At 38.0% G+C, this 13,790-nt stretch overlaps 1 protein-coding gene across 9 annotated transcripts in view; it reads left to right on the forward strand.

The window, feature by feature from the left end:
- PARD3B (par-3 family cell polarity regulator beta) overlaps nucleotides 1-13,790 on the forward strand; it is a 440,403-nt gene that overhangs the window by 24,805 nt on the left and 401,808 nt on the right. For all 9 annotated transcript variants that reach the window (XM_067298774.1, XM_067298775.1, XM_067298776.1 and 6 more), the window contains exon 2: nucleotides 5,313-5,414. In XM_067298774.1, the coding sequence (XP_067154875.1) occupies nucleotides 5,313-5,414 (102 nt within the window). The remainder of the gene's footprint in view (nucleotides 1-5,312; nucleotides 5,415-13,790) is intronic.

Genomic DNA, 13,790 nt, shown 5'->3' on the forward strand with positions numbered 1-13,790 from the left:
CGTACCTGTGTAAAGACTTCTTTTCATCCAAGAGAGCAGGAAACTACCAATGTAAATATTATTAGAGAGATGGAAGAACCAGTATAGGTAGGTGCGGGCTGGAGACTAGTTAACTTGTTAGTTGCTTTCTTCCCCTATTCCAGGTAGAACGCGGACACACCAGACTTCACGGTGGAATAACACTGTGATCTCCAGGAGGAGGCAGTGCTTAGCAAAAGCGGGCATGAAATATGTAAATTGGAAGAACTTATTTCCAAAAGAAATGTCCTTCTGAGAGTAATGAACTGTTCAAAATATTGAACTTTCCTGTGGAAGAAAGGGCAATTGGGCAAAACATTCAGAATCACAGCTAATTAATAGGTTCAAGATACAGTTTTGTTGGTACCTGGGAACTTAGGTCACCTCTCTATTTCTTAATTTGGACAATGTTTTTGGAGGCTGCAAACCTCTCTTCTTTTGCATGTGGTCCTTATTTCTTTGCTAGAATGGGCCCTCCTATAGGAGAAGGATTAAGGAGTCTGTTTCGGTGGTGGTGTTTTTTCTTTTTAAAGGTTCTAGTAGGTTTAACATGTTCAGTTCCTGGGGGTTTTGTGCCTTTTTTCCTTTTCCTCTCTCTCCTGTCCCTTTACAAACCAAAAGTTCCCACTTTTCTACAGTATGTAGATGTACAATATGAAAGTATATTTGCAGTAGTGGCTTCATGTGGCAGCTACCTGGATGTCTAAGGTTGTAAGGAGGCATTGGGTGACTTTCCAGGGTGTTTCCTTGCACTGATGTGGAGTTGCAAGCTGGGATCAACCTTCCCCATGTGTGACATAGCAACAGCCTACCACCTCTTAAGTGGATTCTAGCTTTCCTTCCAGTGATCAGAGAAATGGACCTTTCTGGTCTGGATGAAAGCACAATAGAACTAGAAATACTGTCTTCCTCAAGTACTTCAACTCTGGTGATACAGGGTAACTTTTTGAAGAAGTACTATTTTGGAAATGCAAGGTCTCCTGCTTTAGTGCTTTACAGTATACAGAAATGTGATACTCTTTGTGATTGTCATATTGTATGCTTCAAAAAGAAACTTAAATAGACTGCTCCCAAACTCAAGGACACTTCCCCCCCTCCCCCAGCCCAATTTAGGCTTCTCAGATGATGATAGTGATTCTGTCTTGGATGTGCCAGAGTTATTTTGAGACCTCTTCTACTCATTTTGAACTCTGAAAAATACTTTGTAAGGAGTAGGTGTGTATGCATGTGCACACACGTGTTCATTTTACTCCTTTTAGTGTCTAGCCTCTTCCCATCCTGTGGATAAAATGGTATTTGTTATTTGTGACTTAGGATATTCAGCTTTACATCTGCTGATATTTAATGGCTTGTTTTAAATAGCAAGTTTGCTAGAATTTCAAAGTTCTATTTATTGAAGATGTTTGGGCTCTTGGTGGGAGTAAAGAAGCACAGGAGAAATTGCTATATAGGTTTTATTTTTTTAATAGATGCTTTGTAGCTTGTGTATGGCAGTGTTTGGAGCTCATCCAAAGAACAAAAAATGTTTTCTGACTTTGAAATCTCTTTGTAATGAGTGAGTGATTTTTGCCAGTCAGATGAACTGTTGTTACTTCTGTGACTGTGCACGGAATTTTCTCCATACAGGCTATCTACCAGTAGTTACTATTTTTTCATCAAACAGTCTCTAAAAAGCATTTTTTAATCTCTTTCTCTCTCTCTCCCTCTCCCCCCCTTCCTCTGCCTGGTGGTAGTTTTCTAACTTTTGGGGGATGAAGCTGTGGTTATTAGAAATATGGTTGTGAAACTAAGGTCTGAAACAGCAAATGTTCAGTGCTGTAGTCTCTGGTGGTTGTTCCTATCGGGAGTCCTTGAGATAAAAAGGTCGTAGGGGCTTCACTGTATGCCTATATCTGAGTTAGAAAGGGAGGGAGTAGGGGTGGGAGTAGTAGTTCCAAAAGAAGTAAGAGTATTTTTCCGCTAAGGAAACCATACGAATCCTGTTCTGCTTTAGTTCCTGTATTTTAGTGTGATTTCCCTTCTCTAAGTTGTGTGTACTGAAGTTCTGCTAAGTCTTCTTCTGAACATGTATTTCTAAATTAATGAGAAATCTAGTATAGGCTGCACTTGCTTCAAAGTATTGGTGAGAACTGACGTCTTCTGCTTTTTCAGACTGATTTAGAGACTTTGATGCTTTTGTTAGTGGCCATACCCAGAGAAAGTAAATTACTGTATTTGTCGTGGCCCAAAGTAATAGGAAGGCTGAGATTTCATGAAGCGTGATGCACGTAAGGGTAGCTGTTTGGCTTGGGCTTGTTTCCTGCCAACTTGCTGAATTCTTGTTCTTTGTTCTCTTTCAAAGACACATCTGAGTTGATGCAAACTGCTAGATCACAAATCGAAGTAAGCATTGGAAGCAAAACACTTCAGTCAGCTCGGTGGGGTTTTTTGGTCCCCCCCCCAACATTAGCTTTAATCTGTGTACAGGAGACTTATGAAATGATGTAATGTAACCAGTTATACAACTGGTTTTAATATATCTTGAGACAAAAAACGTTACCTGCCGAAGTTTGTCTAATTAACAGGAGTGGTTTTGCAGTCTGCTGTTCTGGTGTTATTAACTATGAATACCTTTTGTGACTGTATTTGTTTAAAGGTTCAGGAGGAACATCTGTAGCTACTGATGCATTCCAGTTTGAGAGAATCAGATTTTGTAAGTTTATTGGTAGGGTCAAGTGACGCTCTTTCACAACTCTTCTGTATTGAAGTAAATTGTATGATCTGAGTTAACATGCTTGCTTGTTGCACAGAAAGATATTTCCTCTTTGCCTTTTGATCTTAGAATTTTGTGAGTGTAGTATAAAATATCTAAACCGGGGGCTTTAAAAGAAAGCTTTGAGCTGTAGTTGTTAGCTGGATTTGATCGTTTTATAAAGATAAAACACGTTTGACTTTTGTTAAATTTTGTAATTTTGAATACTTGATACCTAGGATGAACAAACATTTGCTACTTGGCAAATGAGTGATTTCAGTGCAAAATTGAATAATTGTAGTTATTCAAGATAAAATAGACAGGTTAGATACTTTTATATGCTTAATTAGCTGATTGTCATTCAGCTCTACTGTACCTTACAAATACCTAACACTCAAACACAAGGCATTAAATTTTAATACCAAACTCATGGCATACAGCCAAACTGGGAGAGCATCTGGGCCAGAAGAAAGAGTATATTGGTGCTAGTGCATGCTAATTTCTGTAATAATATTCTGCAATTGAAAAAGGGTAAAACCATGCTGCTTTGGAGCTAATGGCAATAGAATTACTTTTACCAATGCAATATATGTTTTGCTGTTTAAAAATGGGAGAGGGGGAGATAAATACATTTCTCATGCAGATTAAATATTAATTTACATGGAAATTTTCTATTGCCCTACACATTAAAAATAGAAATAATATTTTTTTATGGGCTTGAAGATGTTGTTAGCTATTAGGCTTATGTAATGAGACTATTTAAAAACATAATGGTGAAAAAAATCTTCCATGTTTTTGTACTTATAACACTATGAACTAATATAACTTGTTGCTTAAAGGGAGGATGCTTAAAAAGCTTTCTACAGAGAATGCTTTAGTTATCCATTTTGTTTGGGAATCCTCTTTGAAGTGTCTGTACGGTTTCATGGCAATAGGCTTTGGGGCAGTGTTGGCATCATGGATGTAAGAAGGTTTTGTTAATAGAAGAACTAAAACTGAACTTTGAAAAAGAGATGGGTCAGAATAAGAAAAAAATTGTTAGAAAGCTCAACAACAGAGCTAGCAGCAGCACATGATGGGCTGACCTGTTGATAATGTCTTTTTTTTACTATTTTTATGATACAGCTGATAAAGAGGTCTAATCCAATTGGCCCACGTTTATACCTACAATGGGATTACCCTGATTTGTCTGCTGTCTACATCCCTTGATGGCCACAGTCATAGATTACCTATATGTAAATACGGAGTGGAATATCCCTAGTTTTCAGAACTTCATTACTTGGGGAGCATAACTAGAATCAGGAACTTGCTAGTCCAGGTAGTGTGCCTATTATGCTTCACTTGGCTTCTGAGACCTGTAACTAGACTGGCTGGGGAGCAAGCAGGGGGTGCTACACCTGTAACAGAATCACTGGGACTGCAGACAGCATCAGCTGTGTTCTTCTTTCTTTGTCTGTTTGTGAAACCTTTTTCAAGGCTCTGTGTGTGTGTGCCAATTTCTTGGGTCTTAATTTTAGCATCTTCTGGCCAGTGTCAATGGCATTTGATGGAGGTCATCTCACCTATGCATGCTTCTGTCTTTCAGCTGGCTGTAAATGTGCCAATCCAGTGCAACATTTACCAGTGCTGATACTACAGAGTGTTTAAACATGCTCCTGTGACTTAATGAGCTGACACGTGTTTGCTAAACCACAGTAGCTGGCCCTAAGAGGATAAACATTTATGTGTTATCTAAGGCTGTTCAAATATAGCTACATTTCATGTAGCCTGCCCCTGCTACAAGTTGTGTGTATGCGGTCAGCCTGTTGTTTGAAGGCAGTGGTTACGTGACTGGGTGTCTACTCTGATTTGTATTCTGTCTTGGGGAAAATTTGCTGTTAAGCAGCCCATTTTGAGCCCTTCTGTCTCAGGGTCAGTGGAGTGGGGGTTAAGCTCTCAGTTTCTGAAGTGGAGTAGTTAATATATGAGGAAATCATTATTATTAGAAAACTGACATGATCCCTGTTGTGTTGCATGCAGAACTGCACCAGAATTTGAGAGCATTAATTTGTAAAAATAAATTAGGGTTTATTTATCCATTTATTTTTGCCACTGTAGCCTCAGCTGCCTCTTCAGAGAAAGCAACTGGGTTAGATATATATGCCAGAAAGTGACAGGAGTGATGTGTCCATACGTATACGCATTCACGTGTGTGTGCTGATGATAACCCATGTTGTCCAACTATAAACTACTTCAAGAAGAAAAAAGCATTATTTCTCAGTTTCTGTATTAACTATCTTACTGAAGAATTGAACTGCGTAATAAGCCGATGTGAATGTACTTCTGTAAGATCACTTGCAGAGCGTCCTATTGGTAGGAACATGAAAGTGTCTTGGGGGGGGGGGGGGGAGTGTAGTTCTCATTTTCTGTATATGTTTTAAGTTTCAATGTTAGTGGCTTCAAGCTTCTGCCTCATGATTCAAGAGGGAAACGGGTGGGAAGGAGGTGGGATGCAAAGCTGCTTCGGCTGGTTGAGCTAAAACCATACAAAATTAGTTTGAGATGTCTTGTGCCTGTCTTACAGGATCCAACTTATTGGGTAAATATCCACCACCTGGAGTATACAGATGGAGGAATCCTGGACCCTGATGATGTGCTGGCAGACGTTGTGGAAGACAAGGATAAGGTAGAGCTTGGATGAAAATACTACTTTTGCTTTTTGCTGTGTCTCTTCAAATAACTAATGCTACTTTCTCATTGCTTGGATCTCTGGCAGTTGAGGCAGATATTAAGATATTCTTAAATTAAACACATCTGCCTAGAGGTGCTATAGATCTCTTGTTTCTGGAGTAAAAATAAAAGCAAAGCATGAACAAAGTAATGAAGATTATCAGAGGAGCCTAGTAGTTGATTTAGAACTTAACCTTTTCAAGCAGTTTTGTGTTTCTTTTTATTGCTGTATGGAAATATAGTGACGAAGGAATTAGTTTTACAGGACTTTTCTTTTTATGCCATTCAAATATCTTTATAATCTCTTCCTCTGCATAGAGGTTTCTGAGGATCATTCAGTTACCATGGTTGAATATGTATAATAAAATAAATGGACAAAAAAACTTGCAGTGACAAAACCAGCTGCCCTAACTCTGTCATATTTCAGGAGGAGTTTCTGGATTTGCTGCTGAAGGCCTGAGTAGGCCAGGTACAAATTCCCCAAAGCTATGAGTGTCTAACTGAGAGTTCAAATATGTCCTTTTTGGGTAGGAAAATAGTAGATGTCTCTCTCTCTCTCTCTCTCTCTCTCTCTCTCTCTCTCTCTCTCTCTCTCTCTCTCTCTCTCTTTCTCTCTTTGTTTTTTTTGTTTTACAATTGTCAGAATAATTTAGTTTTGGGAAACTAATTGGTGACTTATTTCAGCATATAGAATAAAATCAGAGGAAACCATATGTAGTGACTTGAAAATGAAGACCCAAATGTGGGATATGCCTATGCTTTGACAAATGTTTTTTTTCTACTTAGTGCCTTATGTTCAGTGATGTTAAAAGTAATTTTGCGCACTGCAAGCAGAAATGCTGGAATTTTGCATGCTGTTGGTTATTTAATGACTTAATCTCCCTTCTACTTGTTTAATTGTATTACGAAGTGCAATGTTTTGCTTATGATAAATGTGATGGTGTTTCTTGGTGCCTTATAAAATTGTCTAAGGGGTACTTCAGTGTCATTCTGTTGTTGTCCATAGGGGAATTCTTTGAGCAATGAAGTTATATTTAATGTATGTTCTTTTTGTTCAACTTGTATTTCTTGCTTGTCCATATTTACTGAAAGTCTGTTTCAAACATCTTAAGACTTTTTTCTAATAGTGTTTGGAGGCTAAAGACTAGATTCTGAGGACTGATACCGCTATATATTAAGAAGGCGGCCATGAACATATGGTACTATAAAATGAAATAATCAAAAGGAAGGGAAACGCATTATTAGTCTCACTGGTTAATAAAAATAAATATGCCTACCTAGGATTTCCTCTATTTAAAATACCAATACATGAACACTTACTCAAATAACGGTAGTTTGCAGAATATTTGATTATATCATCCAATTTTTACTTGTTAAAGCCTTACTAGTACTTTGAGTGTGTATCGCTCTGAGAATGTGTTTCTAATGAAATTGCTAGTTTACACACAGTTGCAGGTTTAAGCATCTTCTGTTGTAGCAGTGCTAGGAAGGACTCCGGTAGTCTGAGGTTGCCTAGAGAGGGACCCCAGTGGAACTGGGTGTTATTCACAGACATGTTCTGAAGCAGTTTGGGAATACAACAAACTTTGTCTTCCCTTCCTGTGATGTCTCAATTACATGTGCCCCATACAAAGGAAATGCATGTAAGGGTGCTTGTAGGTGAGACACCACTGCCATCTTCTCTTTTTCAGCAGGCCCTGGTGAAACAGTGATAAGTAAGACTTACTGAGCCAGCTGCAGCGACAAATCTGTTTGTTCCTGATAAAACCAGGGGAGAATCTAGGAATCATGTTATGGGACTAGTTGGTAAAGGGCCAAGCAAACCTCTTTCATTTGGGGAGTGGAATTGGTCCACAGCCCCTTCACAGCACATATAGGAACTGTTGATACTACCTACCTGTGGGGGTTGGTATGATCAGATGACCAAGAACCAGCCATATAAAAGGGCTAATATTTTTAATAGTTTTATTTTGGCCTGTTAGCCCTTGAGCCTGGGCTGGTGTTAGTGCATATGGGGGATGTGGCCTAGGGGATCCTTAAGCTTTTCAAAAGGGGAGGACATAATGAGACCTGGTATCTAAGGTTCCCAAATGGATTAAAGAATACTTAGTACTTATATCTGTGCACTGATTCTCTTTGATTATGATTTTTCCATGTGGTAAATAAATAGGCTTTGTCCTTGCACCCTTGTTCTTGTCATCCTTTCCTATGTATCCCAGGCAGTAGTGCAGTCTCTCATGAAATCAATTACTCTGTCCTAAAAGAAATGTTGCACTTAACCTCAGCGCCTTTAAACAAAAGTGCACTTGACATTGCTGACCATCAAGGCCTGTTTTAGTGGCAGAGGAAAGTAGCTGGTCTTTTTATTTTTTAAGCCTTAATCTGCTCTAGAGCATGATTTGATAGCAGTAAACTAGCACAGTTTGCAAATGAAAATGTGCATGGTAACCTATTGAAATTCTTTCTCTGTGATAACAAAACAGTGAATCAAGGAGAACTATTGGACGTGATCTGTTTGGATTTGCAAAAGCTTTTGACAGTCCTTAACAATAGACAGTTAAGGAGGCACAAGTGCTCGTGAGATTAGCAGCAAAATGCTGTCATAGATGAGTGAATGATTGAGGGATAACAAAAAGAAGGAATAAACGGACAGATTTCAAATGTGTAATGGTGGCGGTTGGATGCCTAATGTGCATTACTAGGAGTGGCAGTGTGTTAAGACTCCAGATGTGTTGACTTAGTGGTTTCCTCTGGAACTCAGAATTATTCAGATAAAGCTCACTGAATGGGCAGTACAGTGGTAGATAAAATTCATTGCTGTCAACTGCATGGATATGCATGTTGGAGAGGCCGACTTGACCTGCTTGTGTACAAAACAGTCCTCAATTAGTATCATGTGTGCTTGGTAACATGCGTCATATGAAAATGCTTGGGAAATTCTTTACTTGGAATTCTTTATTCCCCCTCTCTGCTGAGCCTGTGTGCTGTCACCCCCCCCCCCCCAAGAGTAATCTGTGGCACCAAGTGGATGTCAAAGCTGGAGTGAATAGTTTGTCATCGGTTTTCACTCAGTTATCTAGTGAGTAATTTGTGTCCTGATTGTTCTGAATGATAGGTGTAATTCAAAAGCCCAAATTTTGCCACTTGAATAAAAATATTATTTAAATTGTTTGTGTGTGTGTTTTTATATATATACTAAAGCTATAAATGGAGTCGTCTTTATAAACTGTTCTTAACAGATCTTTCTCTTGAAATGATTTTTTTTCTTTGAGAAAAGAATTGCCAAAAGAAAATTCCTATGTTGTTTGGAGGGGGGAAAAAAAAAGTACAAAATGTTTGCCCCGCATATTGTGTACATTTGGCCTGTTTGGCATATGTCTTAACTATGTAAACTTTATGTAGTACCTATATAGTTTTCTGATTTTATTTATTTTTTTAATATAGAATGATATTTTCAAATATTCAAGTCTTTAATTCTCTTTCCAATCAAATGCAAGGCATCTACTGACTTCTGCAATGCTTGCCTCTTCTCTGGTTTAAGGGTTTCCGCAAAGGTGGTGGTTTAGCCTGGTGATAGTAATATTTCTGGAGTTCCCTCTATAGCTAACTGAGAGACACATTCCTTTAGAGAGTATTTCACAGCAAAAACCTGGTTCACATTGGGGTTATAAAGCCTCTTTAATCAGGCCAAATGTGCGGTTGTGCCCCTTCCTTCCCAGCAGTGTCCTGGGCCATGTGTTGCTGCCCCTTGTCTTTTGCTTGTTGAATTCAAGTGGTGTTGAGGCTGTAGCTGAAAACTAACCTCCCTTTCCTTCAGTTCCCTAGGGTGGCTTTATAGGCTGTTACATGAGTGTTAGCACCAGTACAAAGATGGGAACGGAAACAAGTTGGGAATGAATAGTAGGGCATGGCTGTTCCTTCTGGTAACAAGTAGGCTAGTACCAAATTAAGTACCTTCTTTTGTGCCAACTTCTTTAAAGATATGTGAGCAGATGTTCTATCTCGCCACTCTTGCAATGGGGAGGGCCCCCTCCCTTGCCTTTGCATGGGTTTCTTTCCATTTACAAAGTGCTGTTTCTGGCATTACTGTATTCCCTCTCCTTATGGAGGAGCGAATTGCTAGGATACAGTTCAGTTACCCATAAAATGGTAACCTCTGTTGTCACTTAGGGTTACAATACTTGTTATTGGCGATAGGGCATGGGTCAGAATCTGGCTTAATATAATACTCAGGTGAGTTGGCAGGGTACAATAAAAGAAAGAAGGCAAAACAAGCAACAAAACAGTAACGTACAGAGCCGAAGTGCTCTGAGAGACTAAAAAGATGTAATGAAGTTACGCATTAATTGAGATAATCCATTTATGTTAAAACTTTCTCAGGTCACAGGATTTTTGAGGAGTGGAAGGCAAAGGGTGCATGAATGTGATTGGCACTAGGCTGATACTGAAATATCAGCATGCCAATATGGTCTTAGAAATATCTTTACTTGGACTTTTTCTTTGTTAAATATATTTGACTTCTAGGTATGTTTTCAATAGGAGCAGAAGCTTTTGAAGGACACAGAACAACAAATACTGGAACAATGACATTCAGTTTAAAGATTTATAGGAATTGTAACTGTCAGTTAAATATTTCTAATGATGAAATCAAGTAAATGCTATAAGTGTAGTTCAGACAATTATTTTAGCTAAGTATTTAATGAAATATTAAATAGCAAAATCAATGGATTCTTAGTTCAGTACCAGCAGAAATGCAATATTGAGAAAACATGTCTCCTGGAACGTCTCCAAAATGCTAGCAAAATCATCTGCTGACTATTGAAATTGGCTATTGGGCCCATGTGTGCTACTGTTAGGAAGCTGAAGGTCTGACTGAAGTTGTTTTTGTAGAGGATGTGAGATAATTCCCTTAAACCTTACTTCTGAGAGGGTTGTTTGAAAGTGACTTCCGTTTCAGTAAAGAGTTAAAGCAAGAAGTATTGTGAATGTGTGACTGGTCTGAAGCAGTTGTTTCAGCATGTAACTACAAAAAAAGCATAGATTCAAAAGCAAAGCATCAAGACTGTTGTAATTATACAAGGAAAATGTCTCTTCAAATACCTGATAGACTTGTTTTCTTTTAGCAGATTTTGAACTTTTCCATTATTTTCAGGTAGGTTTAGTCACTGGAAATGCTGGATGGATGTGGTTCTTGTATAACAGTTACTTTGTGGCCTGAGTTTGACTCTGTAGACCTTCAGAGTTGTCATTCCAGCTGTGAAGGTGACTGCACACTTCAAGGTGCTGTGTTTATTTAAATTTAGATATATGGAAGTCAGTCAACCTTTGAAAAGTTTGTCTTCCTTCCACCGGTTGATTCCTCTTGAAATGGAAAAAGAAATCAGAAGTAAAATAACTTTTATGTAAGTGGAGAAGGTGTGGCTGAATAGCATCTTAGGTGATGAAGGAAATGAATGGTAAAATAAAGTCAAATAACAAGGAAATAAGCAGGAGTATCTCAATTGTTTTTTTAAAAAAGGGGGGGCTGTGGAGGGTATGAACTGAGGGTATTTTTCTTTAAGGGAATTACAGCAGCACTGCTAACATTGCTATTTTAAAACCTTTCACTGAGAGTCAGTGGCAGAAGCCTTGATGTTGGCTTGTTTGTATTTGCTTCAAATGGGTTAGTAGAGCCTGAAAATGTCACACACGACAGATTTTTTTTTTTGTCTTCTGATCTGATGCCCAAATATATGATATATGCAAGTAATACATACTTCATATTGAAATTCACTTCAAACTAGACTTCCGTGTAATTGAGCTTTCTAGTATTTTCTCTAGGGTTTTGTAACTTTCTGGTAACTAGAATACAAATGGAGTTTGTTTTTCCTATACAAGATTAATATACTTTTGTATGACACAAACTGAAGAATAAAAAGGTGAGTTGTGTAGGACTTAATTACAGCAGAGAATTTTTACCTGTTGAAGTATGTGCTCTAGTATTTAAGTTGGCTGTTTTATGAGTTGTTACCTAACTTTTCCCAGGAGAAGTTTAAAAGAAAAAGGGGAAGAAGATCCCTTTGATCTAAAGAATAAATATTAAAGAAGTGTATAGTAGCATAGAAAGCGACTTAAAGATCTTAGTTTCTTTTAATCTGGAGGTAACATTTTAAGTGTGAAATGTCCACAGAGTAGTCTGGATGCCCTTTGTCTTTAATAAAACCTGCACCAAAGAATATATGCATTTAAAAAAAACAAGTGGTATGACTCTTTCTTTATAAGGTGGTGAATGTTGTTCTGGACTAGATTTTTTGGTGCACAGTGTTTTATTATGATGTTTAATTGGTTGAATGTTATAGCCAAGTCATTTGCTTTCACTGCTGCTTTCACTGACTTAGAGCCGTTGTGGTAAATATGCGCTTCAAACTTCCATAGCGTGCTGAGCGCCTCTGCCAGCGTCCTGGTTATACTTCTTAAAGTTTGACGGCCTTGTCAGAGAGGCCTTGTTCTCCTGAGGCAGCCAAGTCTTATGCTTCTTTCTGTGGTGCTACGGAGATAATACAGGGAGATCAAAAGCCTGGTATGTTCACGGTGGGGGAAAAATGAAGTTGCAGAAATTCAGCAAAACTGATATGAAAGGGTTTTTGTTCTTCATTTTGATTTTAATGTTTTTTTTCCCCCCAAGTGTAATTTTGAGGCTGTGGATAATATCTCTGCTTGAATATGTGTAGGTATTTGTCTATGTGACTTAGTGCTTCTGATCCTGCATTCATATTTTGCATGCTTTTAAAAATGAGATCCTATAGCTCAGAGGAAAATGATCTTAAAATGTGTTTAACATTGTATAATTAATAGTTCATTCATCTGTCAAACCCTATAGAAGTTGAAATCAAAGTGGACTTAATTTTTTTATTCTCTGCGTATTTTAGCTACAGCCTCCAAAGCTATGGTGCACTGGTCTTAGCTTTGGTACATTTGAAGTATTTTGTTTTTTTCTTACATAAATAATTTGTAATGTGATCTTTCAATTGTAGCTTCTCACAGTAAAAGTTATTGGGCTGTGAAATTATTACTGTTGCCAGTATTTTGTTTACTTAAGTATCCTTAGCTAGTTCTGGATGATGAAGACATAAATACAAAATGTTACTCTGACTAAAACTTCCATGCAACTTCTGGTCTATCAAGAGAGCCAGAGTGTAAATAGCCTGCAGGTGTCTGGTAATTAAGCACCTTATATCTACATGGAAGGGAAGTATCAGAAAGGGTGTATCTTAAAAATTACCATCATCTTATTCATTATACCTTTAAAATTTCATCTGGAGAAGAACTGTGAGACAGGAAAATCCCAGAGCAGGATGGAGTACCTGGCTGTTTGCACGGACTGCCATGATGGTTTTTTCCCCCCATCTTGAGCCACAGGCTTTTTGACTTACTGGATTTGTTCAAAAGCACCTTGCCAATCCTTCCTGGAAACCAACTGAGTTTATCTAGGCTTTATATTAAACAACAGCAAAAAAGATAAATTGGGGCTGGGAGGGTGTGGTGGGAGGAGGATTCTTTTGGGAAAAAGCTGTAGGCTTTGAATTTGCTGACCTTTGGATGAACTAAGGCAGAGTTTTGTTTTTCCTGTTGATGAAATGGTTTGCCAGCCAGTCAAGCTGCTGCCTTTTTTTAAAAATATAATGTTTTCACACTTTCTAGGAGGGAAAGGTTTTATGCCATTTTGAGCCAATGCCTGTTTAGGAAGCAGATGTCTGATTTCACTCTTGTGTAGTAGGGTATGCTGTGAGCCACCATATATATGTAATGATATTTTGGTAGGAGTTGGTCTGTTTATTTTTGAAGTGGGATCTGAACTGTGAGTACTAGAGGGAGAAAATAAATCACCATCATTAGTACTTACTAAGCAACACTTTATTTCAGTAATGCAGTTTCTTTTAGAATATAGATTATGAAGCTTTGCATTTTTATGAAATTTGTTTTAATTTCTTGCTGCTGAGGTCCCATGCATTATTCAAGATTATAAAATGATTTGAGTTTCAGAAGCGTTTGGATTTGCTGATGAGGATTTCAAGCTGTGTAATTATGAAACTGTATCCACATAGGTTGGAAGTTCAGAACTCATTAGCTTAATCATTAAAATAACCATTTTTTTAAGTGTGGTATTACATTCCGGGGTGTGCAATTACACTATCATGTGCTCCTGGTTACTGGAAACATTCCTGTAATAAACTTCAGGTCTAGCATGTGCTTCAAGATCATAGCTTTAAGAACAGACACCTGGTCAAATGTTACTTAGCTTTTTAAAGAAAATTCAGTTTTGAAGATTTAAAGCCATAACACAGTGCCTTTA

Source organism: Apteryx mantelli, chromosome 6 (assembly GCF_036417845.1).
Source record: "Apteryx mantelli isolate bAptMan1 chromosome 6, bAptMan1.hap1, whole genome shotgun sequence".
Classification (NCBI taxonomy): Eukaryota; Metazoa; Chordata; class Aves; order Apterygiformes; family Apterygidae; genus Apteryx; species Apteryx mantelli.